This window comes from Cimex lectularius, unplaced genomic scaffold (genome assembly GCF_000648675.2).
Source record: "Cimex lectularius strain Harlan isolate CLEC.00 unplaced genomic scaffold, Clec_2.1 scaffold35, whole genome shotgun sequence".
Lineage (NCBI taxonomy): Eukaryota > Metazoa > Arthropoda > Insecta > Hemiptera > Cimicidae > Cimex > Cimex lectularius.
In genome coordinates this window covers 643,469-665,821 of record NW_019392746.1, presented here as the reverse complement: position 1 = coordinate 665,821, position 22,353 = coordinate 643,469, and the positions used below count along the sequence as shown (strand labels likewise).

General features: G+C 34.4%; 1 protein-coding gene across 3 annotated transcripts in view; it reads left to right on the top strand.

The window, feature by feature from the left end:
- Positions 1-22,353, top strand: part of LOC106669291 (transmembrane protein 47) — a 217,691-nt gene that overhangs the window by 1,412 nt on the left and 193,926 nt on the right. Inside the window, exons 2-3 of one of the 3 annotated variants that reach the window (XM_014398650.2) lie at positions 11,703-11,788; positions 17,606-17,681. In XM_014398650.2, the coding sequence (XP_014254136.1) occupies positions 17,631-17,681 (51 nt within the window). In that variant the 5' untranslated portion in view covers positions 11,703-11,788; positions 17,606-17,630. Of the gene's footprint in view, positions 1-11,702; positions 11,789-12,057; positions 12,232-17,605; positions 17,682-22,353 lie in introns of those variants that run through there. The other 2 variants (XM_014398648.2, XM_014398647.2) reach the window with 2 other exon arrangements.

The window sequence follows — 22,353 nt, the reverse complement described above, 5'->3', positions numbered from 1 at the left end:
TTTCTGAATAATTAGGAGACGGGTCAACAGTTAAATCTGTGTTCAGGTCGGATGAAGATATACCTAGATCAATAGTAGAACAACAGTAAGAGTTTTGACACCATTTTCACTATCACTCAAAGGAAGGTACTCAAGTACGGCGATGTTCGAGAACCGGTGCTGTAACATGAGACGGGTCATAAATTGATTGAAAAGATTCTCATAAATTATCCTCTGCAGATCTGGGTAATACCTTTTATATAAGGTGACGTATCGAACGTTATATGTACAATTCGGAAGTGATGAGATACCTAGACCAATAGTAGAACAATAGTAACAGTTTTCATACAGCTTTCACTCTTTCATTTTACTTAAAGGACTCAAGTTTGGAAGAAGATGGTCAAAAACTACGGAAGATGTGTAATATCCTGTATATAATAAGATGACGGGTCAAAAGTAAATCTAAAAGTTGGAAATAAAGATAAACTAGATACATCGAACAACGATACCAACAATTGTCACACCTTTATCACTATTTTCTTAATGGACGGTATCCAAGTAGGAAGATGTTCGAGAATTTGTGCTGTATCCTGTGAATAATTATGTGACGGGTGAAAAGTTAAATCTGTGTTCAGGTCGGATGAAGATATCCCTAGATCAATAGTAGAACGACAGTCAGAGCTTTGCTACCATTTTCACTATCACCCAAAGGACAGTACTCAAGAACAGCAAAAGATGTTCGAGAATCGGTGCTCTAACCTTCAGTGTATAATGAATGACATTTATTGAAAAGATTGTCATAAATTTTCCTCTGCAGATCTTTGTAATATCCTTTTTATAAAGTGACGTGTCGAACGTTATATGTACAAATCGGAAGTGATGAGATACCTAGATCAATAGTAGAACAATAGTAACGGGTTTCACATCACTTTCCCTATTTCACTACTACTCGAGGGATTGTATGTATTAAGGTGGCGGGTCAAATGCTAAATCTGCGTACAAGTGGTAGTGAAGATGTATCTAGATCAATTGCAGAACAATATCAGTTTTCACCCTATTGTCACTGTACCTCAAAAGAAGTTTCAAGTGCGGCAGAAGATGTTGGAGAACCGGTGTTGTAACATCCGGTGCAAAATAAATAAGAAGACGGGTAAACGTGAAAATAAAATCTAGGAGATTTAGCTGATGGAAGAACCATTGTAAAATTTCTCACATTTCACTCCTCTGGAACGACCGTTCTCAAGATACCCTCAACAGCCATCTCTCTGCAAGATAAAAATACATCCATTTTGGTCGAGTTTGTTTATTACCTTTATCAAAATCAGAAGAGAAAAGGCTATTGAATCCAAAAAAGTTCCTGAAAATCACTTTGAGACATACTTCTTTAATATTATATACAGTAAGTCTTCCGGATCAATAGCAAAGAAACTGGCCGGAAAATCCGTTGATGTCAGCAGTGCTAGGAGCAAGAAGGCAATTTATCGTCGTATGATCATCAATCGACTTGGGTGTTTTCTAATGGTAGAGGTAAGGTATTTCCTGATCCTCTTTAATTATGTTTTATGTTATATTTATGCCAAGCTGCTCTTTTATGATAGCCTCAATTGTATACTTATGATTCCACCAGCAGTATTTTACTAGCGGTATAGATTTGATGAAGGCCGCTTCTTTTAATGCTGAGATTAGTCATGTTTTCATCTTTCGCATTCCGCATTCAGCTACATAAAACATTTTGGCGTTTCAATTTTTTCCCCGCGCCGCCCCTCCATCCTTTTTACAGACGATACAAATCTTACGATTATAATGGAAGATTTTTTAAATCTAATCGGCGTCACTATACTTCTTGCTTCTAGCTTTTGTTTTTCATTGTATTTGTAAAAAATTAAAGCTATTTTATTATTCATTTGGTGTTAAACTTATATTTATTTAAATTTTACATTGCGGTTTTAGAATATCCTGAATATAATATGTAGACTAGTTAAGATATCGTAAATATACAATATTTTGTACAATTTTCTCTTGAGTAAACGCTAAAGTTTAGCGTAGAAATAAAACTGCCTATTCAAAAACGCTAATGAAGGACCAGGTTTTAATTGCATTATGTAATAGTATACTATGCTACACGCAGGGTCTGTAGTACCCAACAGAAAATATAAGGTACTTAGACCAGGTGGAACAATAGCAAAACATAATATTTTCACAATAGTAATTAAGTTAAGTAGGTGCTAAAATATGGATGACAAAATATATAAAACTGTCCGCTCATGAACCCGATGAATAAATTGAAGAGCAGCTATGTAATTTTGTCCTGGGTTTCTATTGAATATCCTCTGCATATAATAAAAAAATGGGTCAAAGGATCGTTAATATTTAATTTGATCCGAAATTGCAATTATAAGCACAACTTGATTGCTTTTTTACAAACAATGGCAGAAAGATAAACAATCGTGATGTCGATGTTTAATTTCCTTGAATATAGAACAAAACTAAAAATATTAAAACGAAGTTGTTATTTTATCATTTATGCAATATAGTTATATATTTTAGTATCAATAGATCATTTATATCAGCCCAAGCAAAGAGTCAATGATCACCTTGAGATGTTTGCAGTTTAAAACAAGTAGCGTGGAAGATCAGAAAAAAAAGTAAAACACGCAGAGGGGCGGCAATGATCTCAGCTGTTTGTCGGCCCATAAACATTGTTATTACATTATAAACCCACCTTTTCACACGGGTGCACATAGATACGGGTGAAGAGCTGAGCCTATCACTTTCCGCAGTCCGCCGCAAATTCAGGCTTTTGTAGTTTACAATAAATTACCGGCAGGACTCGAGAATCATCGGGTGTTGGCAGTCCTGGGGTTCAGAACTCGTTCTTATACGTCCAGCCAACGACTATCAAGCTCCACGGACTATCAACAGCTAAGTCATTTCAACCATCAATGCAACCTCCCATTCACACTCTTACTCAATCTTAAATACATTCTTTCTTACGTACAAACATTCACTGTGAGTGCTGGAGTATTCGATATTCCTCCATCACCCTTTATGTATTATATAACTAATCTAATTGAGGGTCGTTGAGGTACTCAATATTCCGCCATCGGCCAGTCACAGTTTAATGCACGCTAATAAATACATTCAGTCTCATCATACACAAAGAAACACGAAACGAGATTTCTATAAAGTATTATATCCAATAAAAAAGCCCTGTTTTCTCTAAAAATCGAAACAGGGGCAGCTTCCGTGCTCAAGCAAATTCTAATATCGGCTGGCATTCCTACTGATTTATGTAAGCTCAAATCTGCATGTGCATGTATATACAATACACACGTGTGTATAGAGTTGAGCCTAACACTTCTTGCAATCCACCAATTGCTTTTGTGTAGTTTACGATAAATTATCGGCAGGACTCGCCCCACCCCGGGTGTGGGCTGTCCGGAGTCAGACTTCGGTTTTAACAGTCCAAGGTTGACCTCCAGGGGTTGTCAACAGGACAACCTCGTTTCCTCCAAAAATCGGTGCCATTCTTGCATGCTTTCTATATAGAGCCAAGGAATTGCACTGTTCAACTAGGTGGGCTCCATCAAGCAACCTTTCTCTACATGGCGGACGAGCTTAGGTCCAAAAGTAAATGTCCGCGTGTACCACGCATGTCCTATTCTTAATCAGTGGAGTATCTACAGTTATTTTCCTCGATTTATTTATTTCCGTAATATTTTTATTCTTGAACAGATAATTTTCGCTTGTTTTGACTGTATTTAATGTTAAAACTTGTGTTGAACCTTTCAAAAAAATGTCAGACGTCAAGAGAAAACAGCCGAAGTTTTTCATATTAAACTTATCGCTGAGAATTTTTTTCTATATATATGTATTTAATTTATTTTTAATGATGCCGAGATTTTCTGAAGTTTTTGATAATCCTTGTCTTATATGTATTTAATATCAATATTTTATGTATCAAACTCACATGCGAGGAATGTTTTTTATTCAAGGACAATGTCACGAAAATGAGCTCCTGAAGATCTAGCAGACATATTAAGAAAAATAATAGAACAGAAGTAAAGGAAGGTAAACCAATAAAAGATTAAGCTAATGACAAAATCTATCACAAAACGTACAAAGGGATGTAACCTCTGTCTATGACCCAATTAAGCACTGTGTAGCATATAGCTCAGACTGAAATGGAAATGTCATAAAAACACTAAAACTCTTTCACCATACACCAGCAAAAAACTTGTATAAGTAGTAGGAAGACCGTTACAAGATGGACAGATGAAATAGCAACATATGCAAGAGTTAGATATATAAAAGCAAAAGTGGAATTAAACGGGAGAGGGCTTTGTCGAAATGGGCCTTATCCAATAATAAAACTCTCAAGCACAAATCAAATTATTAACATTTGTAGATGATATTGTTTTATTTAGTGTTTTTTAAACTTGCTCAAGCTTAACCAGATTAAAGTACTTTTAAGTGTAAGTAATGTGAAAGAGAATCTCTGATCTGGAACCACTGTTACTGTTATTTCAATTAATTATTCTTTTTATGTAAGGTCTTCATTGAGATGAAAAAGTTAGTGCCACGAGCGGGATTCGAACCCACGACCTTCGACTCAATACGCCGCTGTTCTAACCACTTGAGCTATCGTGACAAATGGTTACAGCAGCGGCGTATTAAGCAAAGGTCGTGGGTTCGAATCACACTCTTTTTCATCTCACTCAAAACCTTTGATAAAAAGAATAATTAATTGAAATAATTAATATGGTCAATTATGACCGCTAAACATATACGGATTATTATTATTATTATTTATTGTTTTAGAAATGATCTGTACAATAGAAGCTGGCATTGGCATTAATACACAAATAAAAATAAAATAAATACAATAAGTAAAAGCACAAAAAAAAGATGAATTTCCTAATCATACATAATATAACAATACAGGGAATGTTACCCTGAAACGACTCATGGTCAACTATCTTAAACCTTTTAAAAACTTGGTAAAATGAACTAAATAAAATAAAATAAATAAAAATTACGAGTCTGCGAAAAAAATTCTATCAAAAATTTACACTAACATGTCATAAAATACGTAACTATTACACTTTATCTTTTTTAAAATGGAATTATGCAGATGATTTTTATGAATATTTAAATATATGTATATATTTAAAAATGAGAGACATACGTTTCCGGTCAAGATGAATTTATGTAACATAGTTTTGTGTCATTTTGGTTTATTTGCGATAAGTGGTGCTGTACGAGGCGTAGGTAGTTTTGGTCCCGACTCGTATAACAACCACTTGGAATTGTCAAATTCGCCAAAGCGGAGGATTAAAAGATTGGTGGAGGGCCGGGAGGATTCAGTAGCCGGCGAAAGAAATTACGTCGCCAGTTTTCAGAGGAGGAAGGATAGTTTTCACCTGTGCACTGTCAATTTCATCACTCTGAAGACAGTACTCACCACTTGCAGTTGCGTCCTCTACGTACCGGACACCCTCGAATATCCGCTGAACCGACCTCAAGACTACGTCATCGTGGCCGGTGTTAAAGAAGTCGGCAATAAGAAACAATCGATTATGGCGGATGTCAAGAAATTGTTGCGAGACAAGAAATGCGAGTACGTCGAGAAATTGGACATCTGGATTCACAATCTCGGCTATATGGAACTGAAAAATGCGTTGACAGTTATGCCGAATTTGAACGTGATACCAAATCTTCCGAAGTCGCAAAAAGAATACGAACTCGCTTTCAGGGAAATTTACCGGGCTTATATGTTGGGCGAGAGGAACTGGTGTTGGACGTACGGCTGGGGGGCTTCCAAACCCGGCAGTGGGGCGCCGAATTCAAAAACTTTATTAAAAAAGCCTTTGAGGTTTATAGACCTGTTCAACTGCATCGATAGACTGTTGCTGGATTCGGATTTGAGCTATGTCCCGTTCGACACGGACAATAGTGATGCCGTTTGTGCCGGTGGCCTACAGATCGACATACAAGCTGGATTTCTTTGTTACGGCGACCAAGGAGTCCCACTGATATGCAACGGCTCGTTTGTCGCAGTGGGCACACCGACAAAACTCTGCGCAGCCAATTCGAGAGTGAGCATGTTTCAAAAATTGAGACTAGAAGATATGTACGATTTCAAAAATCTTCTTATAGGCTCGGCCGTGACTAATAAAAGTAGATTTGTAATTTTCCTCCTCTTGCAGTGGCCCATCCTCCTTCTAGTAAAATAAATGTTTACTATTTTCGCTTAGTAATAAATTTTACATTTGATCGTTTCAATGAAAACATCTGATGTTCTCCGTCACAAAAAATAAATTAGTGTATTGTTTTGAATATTTTATGGTGTTTAGATCATAAATTGTTAAAAGTTCTATATTTTCCCGATATAACTCAATTCAAAGAGACAATCTGGTGAAAATCGCAGCCAGTTATTTATAGTAACTACCAAGGCCTCTGTTTCAACAGGTATATCGTACTATTTTTTGGCCTTATAAGCTTTTTCTTATTGTAAGAACCACATGAACACATACAAGCTTACAGCTTAATTCACGGCCATATGAAAAATTGAAATTAAGCGATATCTGGAGCATCAATCATTTTATTATTCAAGCACAATTCGACACATTTACGAAGCATTATGATCGGTTAAATACTGCAACCAAGTTAGACCGATTAGACCGATACAAGCAGGAGTTTCACAAGGGAGCGTTTTGGGCCCTCTCCTATTTATACTGCTGACTTTCCTATACATCCCAACTGCTGATGATACCTCCGAATCTTAGCCGAGCGACCTCGAACATCCAAGTACGCCTTGAGGTAATTTAGGATTAGTCGGAGATCGTGAGATGCGGTCTGGTGTGACGTAGGTTTTAGTTAGGGATTAATGAAAAAGTGGAAGAAGTGAAATTGAGAAAAATGTACCAAGTGTACATTTACACTGAAAAATCAGTCTTGCCCTTCACTGTACACCAACAACAAGGAACTATCGACTGCTATATATAGAAGGACGTCGAATCTTCAGACATAATTAAGAGGCAACGACTTAACAAAATACTTGAAAAACAGCGAAAACATAGGACTGAAATCTGTTTTCATCCTCAAAACTCAACTAGCTCTATTCCAGACATTATTGGGACCACTTTGGAGTGGAACTGATGGGCTGCGACAAACCATCCAATATCCGCAAAATACAATCTTTCCAATCAAAAGTCCTGTGACGAATTGTCGAACGAAGTGATATCCCACCTCCAAATAATCTTCAATCTAATTACTTCTCGATCTATATTTACTCTACGATGATATCCTTAAATCCTTAAATGACGATGGCCTCAAGAATTTTTCGTAGGTAGATTTATAAAAAAAACAAATATTTTGAAAAAGAGGGATTATCTGAATTTATTGTTGGATCAATATTGAAGAAATATCGGGATGGATAATATGTATAAAATGTTTTTTGTAATGTGCAAAACGATAAGGAAAAATTAAGGAAATAATTTTAAAAGACGTCCGCATTAAAAAAGGACTATGCTGATTAAGGCCGATATATATAAATATAAAAACATGAAGAAATATCATAAATTATTTATGAGTTTATGAAATCGTTGGTATAAATAGTGATTCATTGAGTCAGTATGAAAAAACCGTATTCGTTTTGCGTTTATTCATCCGACGACAAAGGTGGTGGAATTGAATTCCTCGGATGTCCGGGGAGAAGTTCGGACGTTCAGTCTCCAGAGGCACCAACTCATCGCCTGGACCTTCCCTCGGGGGGTTACTACAGTTATGTATAAAGTCTGTGGGATATTCAACCGATGAAACTGGGTCAAATGAAACGGAAGAAGCGAAAACTAACAAAACACATTAGTAGCTGTGAGAAAATGCATCTCTGATGAGTCTCGACTCTAATGCGCTCAGGCTAGTACTTCCTTTTCCCATGGCACACATAATCTGGCTAACTGTTTTCCACCGTATCTTCACATTCATTCTTCTTTAAACAATTTGTTTTTATTGTGGTTGTCTATTTATTGTTAATTCAAAAAATAATAGAGTATTAAAACGAGAAACATTGTAGTATTTATAATTTTATGGCCGCTGTTTGTAAAAATATAAACTTTTTTCAACAATTAATTATAGGAGGATGTAAATTATATTTACATGGTACCAAAATTATGAAATTCTATGACTTTATTGATGTCAGTATTAAAATGAATATTTCAGTTGGATATTTTGTTGTACGATGACATGAAAATGATGACATATCTCGATAGCCAGCCAAAAATGTACCGTGTATGACCAAAAGGTACCTAGTCAAAATATTTAACTTGCTGGTTAAAAAAAATGTAAATATATTTTGAGGAAAAGTACGTATCACCTATACACAAGTAAATACTGATAAATTATTTTTCTGGCGTAGCAAATAAATGATATATCCTGACATATTGCAGTTACATTTTCTTTTGTTACATTCTCTAAACTTAGATAAAAAGAGAAAAAGAAGGACAAATCGTTTGTACTGTCTTAAGTTTAAAATTCTATAGGTAAGTTGGGTTGAACTTTGGCGGAATAAAGTACTATTGTTATATTTAAAGGTCATTTCAACGCTTAAGGTCATTTCACGACCTCACAAATCCATAATAATTAATATAAGGCTTTTAGACGCTTTAAACCGCCCTGCACCCTCTCGTATGCTGCTCATTATAAAAAATTGAATTAAAAAAATATATATTTGCGTTTTTATCAGACAGACATACTGACAATGGGGAGGTCTTGATATTTGACATTATTAAATATCAGTTGATTTTTTTTTGCTTAAGATAAGAAAATAATATGTAAAACGGTATTGCATTAGATCCGATTATAAAAGTTACAAAAACCAAAATAAGCTTCCAGTAAAGTAGGCAAAAAATTTTGGTTAACAAAAACTCTTCGGATTCGTTTTAAGCCCAATTTAAAACCCTTAAATACGAATTTTCACGGGTGGGGGGGGGGCAATTTTTTTTCTCGTCGATGTTTCGTGTTCCACTTAAAAATTCATAACACCGCTGGATTTAATCTAAATTGTAATTAAAACCGTTAGAAATCTTAACTTCTCTTCTTCGAGTCTTTGTCGACAAGGCTTTGATTTTATGCCATTATAAAATAAAGAGAAAATAAGGGTGAAAGCAGCTAAAACTTCTCAAATGTTTTATTTTATGTGTCCAGTTATAATTTATTTATGAAAGCCCAATTTTTATAAGGTTTTAAATCCCTCTAAAGTTTCATGTGGATCGGTCGAGCCTTAAGAAATTATCACAGTTTTTGCGATTTTAGAAAAACAAAAAAAATCATCGGTAGCCTTTGGATTGGAAGGTCTCCCAGAATTGACAATTTTTTTATTTATTTTCCCAAAATAGTTGTACGTATAAACTAAAAAAAAATTTAACCTACTTTTCTTCGTTGCTTGCTCACATTATAATTATGTATTTTATTTTTACACCTTAAATTTGTTCGCCCGCAGATTATTTTCATGTTTTAGGTAGATTAAAATATTTTTTAAATTTCATCTTTACATATTAGTTTCTTATCCTATGTAAAATATAGAATCGACTGATGAATAGAAACTTGTTCAATCCGTAATCTAAAATACGGTAGCATTCCTGCACGCTTTCTATATGGAGCCAAGGATGCACCCTTTCTCTACGTGCGGGGCACATACGAGAGCTTAGGCCCAAAAGTAAATGTCCGCCAATACCACCCATGACTTATTCTTAATCGTGTGAGGATGGATCCTTTTCTACAAGTCAGATCCTCCGAGGACCACCTATCGACAACGACTTTTACTGTAGCAAAATTCATGAGGTTATTACATGTAATTATTTTTTAAAAGTTGTGTTTCTGAACAAAAATGTCACCAAATTTGACACAAGGTCTAAATTTATCTTTTATTTTAATTTTAAAAGTAAAAAAAATCCATATTATGGTAGTCCCCGGGAAAAGAACCTGGGAAGCATTGAGTACGGCATGTATCAATTATTTTTATATCATTTTATATTATTCATTATTCTGCAGCCATGCAATTACTAATTGACTAACTGTTGATTACTTATGGGTAAGCATGGATTTAAAAAAAAAATATTTCAGGCTTAAGATATCAACAAATATAACATGTTCAGGGTTTTATCGTTTATTAAGTACAACTCAAGAAAGATGATGTATTCTTCTTTTTAAATAAAAAATTCTATTTTTCGTTTTGTAATTATTAACAAGGTATGGATGGAATGCGGGGCATCGTTTCCTAACTGGGTGATGATTACTCATTCGTTCGAAATGCGCTGATGTCGGTTCTGCTGTTTGCACCCTTTTTAGGATTTCTCCGATTTGTTTGCCGTAGACAAGAAGAAAATATAACGTTCTACTCGTGGGTAGAGGGCAAAAATCAGAAAACGCTTTCCGCCTTATTCAAACATAAATCAGAAAACAAAGAGACGTTTATTATTAAGTTTACATACGGGTAAAGCAGAGCAACGTTCGGTTTATTGTAGGGAGCACAAACACCTGCTACTCGTCTTCGCGATAAGAATTTATATCTGGAAATAATATGAGCACATAGATATTTCCAAGCTTGCTACCACCCTAGAGACAAAAATCCGATTTCAGAGCATTGCAGTATACTCTACATTATTTTACACGGAAAATAACAAAAAAAGAATATATTGTTTTCCCTGTCTCGGGGAGAAATAGTTTTTTTCGCTTGAAACGGACGTCTTATGAAAAATCGGTTTTAGCTTGTTTTTCAGCCTTGATCGAGAATCGTTGAAGCGTGCGTTCATTTTAGGATTACAGTAACACAGGCTGCACAGGAATAGAAACTCCGGAGATACTCATAACAGCCCTATTTCAAACCAGATCTTGCTAACGTTTTTAAACTGGGTCACAACACTATCCGCACGTTCTTCGTTTTGTTATTCTTGGAATAATCGAAGCCGGCAATTGTTCAGAATAGATTGTTTAAGCAGTGTTGTAAAATTAACTAAACTAAATAAACTAACTTGACCTTGCTTTCTCCTGAAGAAACATAGTTTAAACATTTTGAAAGTAAACAAAATGAGACTGAACAACTGTTTAAAACTGTGTTATGGAGCATCTCGATTCCCTATTATGCTATAATATATTCTTATAGCAACAACAATTATTAATATGTACTACAAATGTTTGTTTTTGTCTTTACAATTTGTTCTAAACAAGTTTTGCTCACATGGGCCAACTATAAGTCATTTTGACCTATGTTTGACCACTAAGGTCAATTTGACTTATTACTTTAATAATCGTTATTAACTAATTTGTATTTTGCACACGTAATGCGTTTTGGTAAAAAGTAGAAAATATGTAACCTTATAACTTTCTATGTAGTGAACTACATATAATGAATCTATGTTTATTCGGTGAGTTTTGTTTAAAAACTAGATAATTGTTGAATCACTTACTAATTATTGAGTTCGCCATTTTCTTTATCAATCTCTGATACAACCAGTTCTAAGGAATAACTGAGTCGAACTGATTGTAAGAAAAAAATAAATTTAAAATAATTTTATCAAGGCGAACTCGATAATTACCAGTCTATCTGTTGTTTATAATATTATATAACATTCCTTCAAAAATTCCATAATATATTACTTTTATTACTTTCCTATTACTAATCAATATTAATTATAACATTTTCTTTGTGTGTGCATGACCAGTAAAATAAGAGAGTTTTGAACCGAGGAGAACATTGCTGTGACAAGAGCGTCTAACGACGTCCATTTTCCATATATAATCAATTTTGGTGAGTTGTATTTTTTAACTTTATTAATCTTATTTAATTTTAAGCCTTCTGTACATGTATTTTTATTATTAAAAAAAAATAGTTTTTTAAAATTTGTAACAGGTAATTTTTATATGTGAGTGTTAACCTTTAACAAATTGCGCTAATCAGAAAGTATAGTCTAAAATGTTTTTCTTGATAAATCTTTGACCTTTATAACTCCAGACATTTTATTCAGTGAATGTTTTTATTATGATAAGTGTTTTAGTTTAATTGAAGATATTGGGATTTTAAGAGCTATCACGTCCAAGACAAACGTTTGCCGAGTCACCAACCAAATAAATTGTGTTACCATGTAGGGGAATAAAACTCCATTTCGTTTTGCTAATGCAGTCCGCTTTTTCTCGGATAGTTGCTGTTTGTTCTTTGTGTTGGAAACATTACACGATGGAATTTCCAATGCGGTAAGAATTATTATTTTTATTTCGCTAAATAGGCAGCATGAATTTATTTTTAAAGTGGTTAATTTGGGTTGATTCCGTCTATTTATCATTACATTGAAAATATATTATAATAAAGGGAGTTGTCATCTCTCGTCAATAACTGATTAGGATATTTATTCCAATTTGAAATGATATTTGTGTTAATGGGAAAAATTAATTTCCTATGAACTCTTTACCTATATTATTAGGCATTTCATACTTATAAAGGAACTTTCATTTTATAGTTTTATTTTTCAAGTGTACGGCACAATGTATGACTGACATATCTTATGCTAAAGTATCGAACATACCGCCCACCTATATAATACTGAATAATTTGTACTAAATGGAGAATCACAATTGGACATAAAAGAGGGGTCTTACATGATTTAATACGGGAAAGAACAAGTCAGAATTTTCCTTGATTACCCTTCAACGAGGGTATCTTCGACTTTCGTTAAATACGTAATATACATTGATTTTTATAGGTTTTTAATTGAATTTGGTTAGGCCTATGGTGGCATTCTGACAGGATAATAATACAGAATATAATTAACATTAATCAACAAGTCCAAATAGTGTACAAATATTGTATGTTTGCACGAAATGAATGTTTCGTATGTATGTATATAATGTAATGATGCATGTAATATAATGTAATGAATAGATGAAGATAGATGGGATTAGGATATTCGTAGGGGCATAGACAGTATGGAAAAGTCAATTTGTTGTCACGAGGAAGTGTAAAATTGTTTTTCGGTAGTAGTCTTAAGTCTAAGTCAATGTTAGGGATGGTTAATAGTCTTAAGTCTAAATCAAACTTGAAATTGTAGAAGTCTTCCTTGTAAGTCTATTTGGAATAAACATGTTAGTTTTAAAATTTCTGTCGCTTAACTGCTGTACTACTGAAGGTTCAAATTGTTCGTTGTTTTTTTAACCCTTTAACTAGGATTATTTTCGTTTAAATCTTTTAATCCGGTTGAAGGAGTTCCTTTTTTTCTTTGCCTTCCGACAAAAATCTCATATTGTAAAGTTGGCAAGCCACCTCTGGCACACCCACTCACTAGCGTACTTAATACCGCATATTTTTCTTAGTTCCTGACTAAAAATTTTCCAACTTTGCAAACTTAAAGCTGCACTCATTAGTGAAAAATAAACTTTACAGAAGGAGTTTGTTTCAATTGCGGTCACATTTCACGTCGGATTTTACAAGTAAACATAATTCCAAAGAAAACCATTACTAGGTAAATACGTAGGGAATTAGAGGTTGTAAATTACAAGTATAACTTAAGGAAAAAACATTGCTTTCTGATTGACGCATTTTTAAAAATACCATTGTGTATGTTTAATATGTTGATAGTATTGATATTTATTTAACAAAAAATATCCATTTAATTATGATCTTTATCACCCCAGCTTAACGTTGTTTTCATTAAAGGTTTACAATAGAGCCTCCGCTGTGATAAGCCAATGGATTAAGGAAAATTTGAAAATTTAACATATTTATTATATGTCGTTCGTCATTTTTTGTTGTAAAATGAATAACTTAAACTAAAAAAAAAAAAAAAAAAAAAATAATAATAAGAACAGTATATACGTATATAAGATTCGTATGATTGTTAAAAAAAAGTGAAACATTTCCTCTCAACTTGGGGTTTATTAATTGTAACTAAAACGTTTTGCAAATAAAGAATATCAGTAAAGCAAATAGAAGAAAATCAGGGCGTCAGACTCGTATTTGCCAAGCTGGTGGTTCAGTTTGAATGGCGCATAGTGGTTTGACTCCTCGTTCGAAATACCCATCGGGCACAGTTCGACGTTAAGCCCTCCTGTCTTGACAGAAATTACTTAACTTACGAAAACATTTAACTTCCAAATGAAGTCGGGTCACAGAAATCAAATTTTTTAGTCTTGTACCATTTCATGGTAACTATTAGGTCCCACATGTTTCATAGTGGTAAAAATGGTAGCACAGATGAGGATATGTACGGTATTATTGAAAAAATGATAATGCAGTATAAGGGTATTAAAATAAATGGTGGGAGTTGATACAAAATTAAGTCTTTTGTTTGTATTTAAAAGGCTAAGAATAAAAAATTATCCACATCATAATGCAAGGAAATGGCTTGTGGAGGATGTGCAGAAGTACTAGCCGTTGTGTGGAGTGAGGTATTGACAGTCTTCGGATTGGTTGGAGATTCGGATAGGTTCGGATTGGAATCAAGTTAATACATGTGCTTACGTCTTTGTACTTTGTAGACGTGAACTTAATTAGGGTTTGTAAAGTGTCATCTTGGTGGTGGCTTCCGTTTTTTCTTACCTTGTTTTGGAAGTTGTCACACAACATTGTCTCGCAGAATTTTTAGGCATTGCATAGCTACTGTTCGATCAAGGAAGATATACAAATGGAATAAAGTCTGATCGCAATTGGCGTAGTCTGTTATTTCTTATTACGTCTCTCCACTCTTCAGTCAGTTTAATATTGGCTGATGAAATTGATATTCCCGTCGCACTTTACAAACCAATATATTGCATTATTATTGGACTATCATCGTTTTCCCGTCCGAAAAATGATTCTTTCATCGTACTTCCCCATTGGTACTTATTTTAGAATGCGTTTTTAAGAGGCCCATTATTGTTGTTACCCCTTAAACTCTTTAGACATCAATAGTATCCTCATAAAACAATACCACTTAAGAAATTACAAAATTATAGTTACGTTATATGTCTAAGGAATTTATTACAGTAAATTTATGTATTTGCCCATATGTTGACGGGTGTTGAAGGATACCCTGAATGTTGGCAGGTAGCACCACGTTGTCATCCTCCGCAGCTTTCCAAATATCCAGACGACCGTTTTTCAGCAAGGGGCGTTCCAAAAAGACGAAATGATTAGAGTCCTCAGTAGCTCCTGTCTCACATCGATGGTAAAAGTACTCGATCCTAAGTCTGCTTCGGTGAGGTCCTAAGCGATGATGGTTACATCTTAGGCGGTATGGTCATATAGTATTATTTTTTCTTTGTAAGAGTTATACCACGCTCTTATGGGGTTGGATGCTTCCATAGAATTTTCCTTTTTACCGTAATACTTCATTACTTCATAGATTTCCTTCCAGGAGTAGTGAACCTCCTTTAATGAACCTTTTTTAATTTGGGATATGATATCCGATGCCGTTAATAGGCGATCGATATTTGTCCCTGCTTTTGCTAGGTAATCATCTTTTTCGTTCCCCTAAACCCCGGCATGTCCATTAGTCCGTATAATCGCGGCGGATCCTACTGAATTTATCACTGCTTAAAGTGATAGTATTGTGTGGCAATCCTCTTTTATTGCAACAAACTCTGCCGTGAAAACTGCTTTTTTAGGGAGTTAAAATTGGGCGTGGTATAGATCAACATTATATGAACTATTTTGTTTCACAACTATTTGCCATCTTCCGTGTAATTTTATAATCACTCTCAGCACTTCTCAATACTTTGATCGATGAAAACTCTTCGATGTGTTTTCTGCAGTCCTGAAGTAAATTAAAGACACGTGGGCCATTTTATTCTGGAAAGCAATCTACTTTCGATTAACCAATGCTGGTGGGTTTTGGTCAATTGCTGACTTAATCGCTGACATTAATCGCCCCAATTGTGTGAAATGTACACTAGAAGAAAAAACGGTTTGATTGGGTGGAAGAAGTTCACAATAAAGCACAGACCAAATTCACATATCCTTCTTGAGATGCAATTCGGCTTTGGGTAACGGGCATAACTCAGAAATGATCGATCCTATCAACATTTTTCTTTCAGTAAAAGTGGCATAAAATAAGCTCTAGAATCGAATTGTACAATACAAATGTGGTATTCTCATTTAAAATAACAAAGTTGTCAAGTCATGTTAAATATGTTACGATCACGTGATTCCTAGCAAAAATTAATTTGGGATTTGTATAAGACAATTTTTTTTGCTAAAGTTAATAGTTTCCGAATTAAATGGGTGAATTTTAGAAGTTGATACACCTACGTAAACAAGTTGATATGAGCAAAGTATTTGAATGTATATTACACTATAGATTTCATGTGATTTTTTAATACTTTAAATTTAAAATTTTACATTCAACGTAAGCAATATTAAAGGGATGTCTTACAAATAAAGAAAAAACTATTTATAAATGTGAGCAACATAATTTGTATGAAAAAGATTCTACATGTTTCTCTACTACATAGACTTAGAATAAAGATAGTATTAATTACCTCATTAATTTCATGATTAATTTAAAAACATATATTCATGTTTTATTTTTCACCAATTATTGTGTTCGCTTCGTTTAATCTCATTTGTGACCTGGGCAAAGCGTGTTTATTCAGTAACAAATTGAATCACAGTTAATTAAACAAGGGTCTTGGTCTTATTGCAAGGGTGATCTGGGATGTGCCATCTTTGGCAGGGAGATCCAGAACTTCGACAATGTCAATATCAACTTGGGGCTCGGTTATAATTCTAGTTTCTGTCCTAATGGTTCTTGGAGGAACTGGCGTTCTTGTAATTAATGTGTTGTTGAAAAGATTGGTTGTGTGATAAAGTATTGTTCGAACACTCGGATCTAAGAGGGGCACACATTGTCTTTATCATAAACGTACTGTTCGGTTAGAAATTATTATGCCTAGATTAAAGGAAATTCATTTCTTACGAAAAAACAAACAATTTTTCAGCCTAAGTAGCGCGTGTAAACAGGTTTCTGTATCCAGCCACTGGCTTTTCAACCTTGCTGATTAACAAAGCTTTAGAAAAAAATTTTCTCAATTGGATCACGTTCTTAACTTTGTTTATTGGCCGGTCGGGATTTCAACTGGACTTTGAAAACCTCTCAGTATAATGAGACGTTCCTCTCATAACCCTTTGAATGTAAATTGATCAAACAGATTCTTAAAGATTAAAAGCTTTGGCTAGTTTTTAGAAAGTGCAATAGCAAAAAAATTGTAAAATTTCAAATCGTTAATAAATTTCAGAGCTTTTCAAGTTGGCTAGGTTATAATTAGATTTTTTTAAAAGTGAAACGATGTATTTTTTAACCAAAAAGCTGTGGCTTTCCCACGCCATATCTAAAGGTCTGAAACCCTTGTATTGGTACAATTACAACTTAAGTTAAAGAAATAAAAATAAAAATTTAAGGAAGTCTATTTTTTTGTAATTGCTTCTATGGTTTGAAAATCGGGCAATTACGCAACGCATCTGACGAGGATATGCAGACCAAAATGAAAAGGCGAAATCTCACAATACATTTTTTTTTGCTTAAAAACATTTAGTTATTAATTAATGATAATCTGCAATATACTGTATGAACATTGTTTAAAATTCACTTGTTTTTAGCTCGTTGAGACCTCCTGAAGACAAGATGGCTCCTACAACAACCATCGAGACTATAACTATAACACGTCCACTCAAGGTAAATATTTACACTATTTGTTAGTTTAATAAAGTTCAAAGTTTGGGGTCATTACTATTTTATTTCATGACATTTATTCTCAATATTTGTTCCGACTGCGTTTAAAATGATAAAATGTCCATTTAAAAAAATTGTGTATAGCCTTGCGACTCGTTAATCATTAAAATAAATTAAATGAATAGTTTGGTCGCAGATCTCGACGGGTAAAACAAGTTTCTACTTTCTTTTCTATCCTTAGCAGTTAAGTTATAATTCTTACCTACTTTATGTCGATTTTGCGCTCTATGACGCAAACTTCATACTTGGATCAGGCGAAAACTTTTTTTTAGTGCTTCGACGCCTTATCTTTAATTAAAAACCTGGATCTAGAAACGAATGGGAAGCAGAATGACTTTGTTGTTTGTTCTTTCTCGACCCCTGGAGTAGGCTGTGCATGGAGCTGATCGGAAAGTTTACTATTGGTTTAATTTAAAGAAAAGTTGTGGCATCCGCGAATGTTTCACGGGTCCCTTGGAAGTTTCTCTCTGTCGAGTTCAATGTTTTACGAGCTATTAAATTTATTATATTTAAATTCAATACTTTTGGATTTATTGAATAAACAACCCCATCTCGGTGAGAAGTAATCTTTTATTTTCTGCCTTATAATGGTGACGACATTTTAGTTTTTAACTAAACTATCGTAGTTTATTTTAAATAGTGTGATATAGAATATAAAAAGAACCTTAGACAGATGACTCCACTTCTGGGATATAAGTAGGCTGAGGCAAAAGTTTTAATTTAACTTCAGCGAATTTCACCTTCGCGTTGTAGTGACAATAAAACATCCAAATAGCTCCACCAAAAATTCAGTTTTGTCAAACTTCCGGTTGAACCATGTTGCCTTAGTATTGGAATGTTACGGTTATTGTACGTTTGCAGAACATACATCAGAAAATACCAAGCCAGGAATATAAACATCTCGAGACAAAATTCTTAGCTTCTTTAATTTCAGCTAATTTCACTTTCGTATTGTTATTACAGAACTGGTTACTACCATATTATATCTATCAAAACATAAATCTTTCCTCACGTTGAGCAACATTGCTTTGGTGCAAATATCCATAATAAAATATCATGTCATGGGTACAGGTTGAGGTAAGCATCTTTCTTCAGATTCGCATTGAAGATGGGCCGCTCTGAAAAGTCATATTTGAGGCTAGAATTGAGACCGATAAATTATATAAAAAAAGATCCAAATGAGATATATTTGACTGATGATGAACATTATAATGCTCTAGGACTTGTAACAACGTAAAAGTTCCACTTGTCTTTGTATTCCTGTGACTTTGTGACTATTCGCTTTTTACTTATGATAAACTGTTCTTATAAATTTTGCATTAGCATCACGAAGAAAATGAAAAACCTTTCTAATCTCATAAATATATTCTAATATTAAACGTTTTCTAGTCGTTTCCGATTGTTTGTCTATGCTTGCTGTTTTAGACCGGATCCATCGGGGTGTCGGTTTTTTGTGCGAACACAAAGGCGCTCGCAGTTCTCGTTTGGACGGCGTTCGTGGCAGTTGTGTAGTGTGGACGTTCATGATGTGGAGTGACGAACAGTCACTTGAACTTATTGGTTTATACCATGTTCGTAGCAACTGAGTGGAACAGCCCCCTCTTCAAGATTCGCGTTACATGATTCGCGTTGAATTCGTTTGCCGTCTACACTGTTCACTCTAAATTACACGTAATCTTGCATTACACGTTACACCCGTCTGGACCCGCCTTTAGTCTGTCAGTCGGAAGCAACCCAACTACAGGGTCTACTGCGCAGCCCCCAAGAGGAAATCTCACAATTTACTTTAGTTGTCTACTTATTTATCTGATTTACCAAAAATGGCTTCAAGTACGTTATCTGATTTTCTATTTTGGGTTAACAGTTTTTGCTACTTTTCGTTGGGATTCTTCTTTATGCTATTAGGTGGGGAGAGATACAGTTCTGTTTTTGTTGCTTTCGCAGGCAATGATGATTGATGTTGGCAAAACTCGTCTGAAAACAGATTAACAGGGAAGAGAGATTACCCTAAGATCGATGATTTTTTTGTGTGTGCATTCAGTCCTCTCAATTGAACAAACACCGACTGGGACAAAAGGGTGTGGAGAACGGCCTTGTTGTAGCTGGGGTATATATTAACAGAACTTACCCCTTCTGGTGAGGCAATTTACAGCTTTTGCCCCCTATCACAGCTTTAATGACGTCATAGTGGGCCTTGTACTGATTTGCACATTGTTGGGGGAGGGGGTCGTCGGGGAACCACGATTTGAAACCACCTTCAATCACGGCCCACCCTTTAGTATATAAGCTGTTTTCCCTTTTACTCCGCACCTGTTATTAAGGCCTGTACTAAAGGAGAGTGACCACAGGATTTCATCGAAAGATTAGCTCTTTGAAAACGCGCAATCTTTTCATTTAAAACCTCAGAACCATTTGCTAATTTGAATTCTTTTGTAAAAACAGCGAAAAGCCTTTTTTTTAAGCCCCTTCCTACCTTCTAGAAAAAAATTGAACCTTAATTTCTCTGTTAATGCTCATACAATTTTTACGGTTTAGTTGTTTTGCCTTATATCTTATTTTAATATTCACCACCTGGGGGGTGTCGGTGGCCGCAACGGTTTAGGCGTTGACTCGGTGCTAATCACTGTAAGTTAATGGTCTGGGGTTCAAATCCAGCGGCCCTGCATTCGAACCCGACATACTTACAAATGGGATTTTTTCAAAACACCGGCACTCTGAGGGTTTATACGACCTCTGCTGTTGCGAACGCTCGTTAAAAAAAAAAAAATCATCTGCTGCCCGAGATAGATTAAAAAAATGTATTTTCATTAGTGACCCTCCCTACCCATTGTAGTCTTTAAAATACGAAACTACGAAGAAGAAAGAAAGAAGGTACATTTCTTATCATATTTGTCCAATATTATCCTACTTACACTTGTTTGTTAATTGTATATAAATTAAAAACTAAAAATGTGTTTTGTTGTTACCCAAGTATGGGGCCGAGGCTATTTATATTTTTATTTAAAAAAAATCGTTTAATTCGTAGTCTTGTAATTTAAAGTATATTTTAATTGTACGTTGTTTATAGAGGCAATCGTACCTTTTTTGTAAAGGATTTGTAGATAAGACAATCAGTTGATACCATAATTCACTTTATATATAAATAACTTTATAATGTAAAGTTCTACTTTTGTCATCACGTTGGGTAACGTCTGCTGCGATATAGCGATATGAATCACATTATCATAAAATGGCTGGCAAGTTTTTGATATTAGACTGGCATTTTTCATGCATCAAACAATAAGGAAATAGTGTTACACAGGATTTTAGTATGCGATCGTAAAAATCAGTCGATTTTTGTACTTCGTTTCTTGCTTTATTGTTCTTTCTTACGGACGCTATTTGAACTTAATGAATTTTCTGTTTATTTTATTTTTCTGAGATATTGTGTTAAAGTCTACCAGTTGAGGAATACGCAATCCCTTGTCTACCTACACTAGTTGTTTTATTGTCATTTAGGTCCTTTACCAATCTACAGCGATGGGATAAATTTGTATTTGAAAGCGTTGAAATTTTAAATTCACTTCCTTACGACAATCGATAAAATCTAATCACGTTTGAAATGTTTGTTGTCTTGAATGTAAATCAGCAGATTTAACGTTAACAGCGGTCCATTCACAGTACAATAATTCCGACCTTTAGGGCGAATATTTGCTTGCGAAAGTGCTTAAAACATGTCGCACTAAAATAAATTCAATACATACGCAGACGTGTGTTTGAGTGATGCAATTGCATTCAGGGACGAACATAATAAAAATGGTGAACTACATGCTAGGTTTCTGATTTAAATTCAAGGAGAACACAACTCTCTTTCTGTCTGTCTCTCTCTTTTTTCTTTCTCTCCGTACCCTCTCTCTATATCTGTCTCTGTATCTTTTCTTCCATCTCTGTTATTTTTATTATTTACGTTTGTTATAGCACTAGTGATAATGATCTTTAATACTATAGTGCTAAGTAACACTTTCACTTAAAAACAAAATATTTAAGTTGCCCAATATGTTTTGTACTAGGGTACGTTTTTGTACGGAAACTCTTATTTAAAGGCCAATTGACATTAAAAAACATTATCAAACAAGCAGAACCTTCGTTTTAATTAAGTTAGTATGCTGGAATTCGCAATATGTGGGAAACTGTTGAGAAATTCAAGTAATATTTGAAAAAAAAATTGTTTGATTTGGTAAAATTTTATTTTTATTTGTCGAACTATCAGGTTTTTTTTATATTTGTACATATTGTAAAATTCAGGAAGCTCCATAGTAGAAATAGAGGGGACTAGGTTTGGTTTACAGTTTATGGTTGGTTCCAGGTTTCAGGCCAAATGACCTCCCCCGGCTTCTTTATTTAGCCCGACAACCGGAGCTGACCCCCATTTAAGAAAAGTAGCAATTTCTTGATAACTTCATCCTTTAGATCCCGACGTTGATTTTATTTATATAGTTGCTACATGGGTGGATTTATTTATAAGATTTTCTTTTTTAAGTTAACTTCATAGTTCAGCCAGCATATTAAAAAAAAAATATATATAAAAAATCATTGTATTTTATTTACTTGTTGGATTTTTTATTATTTTGGTATA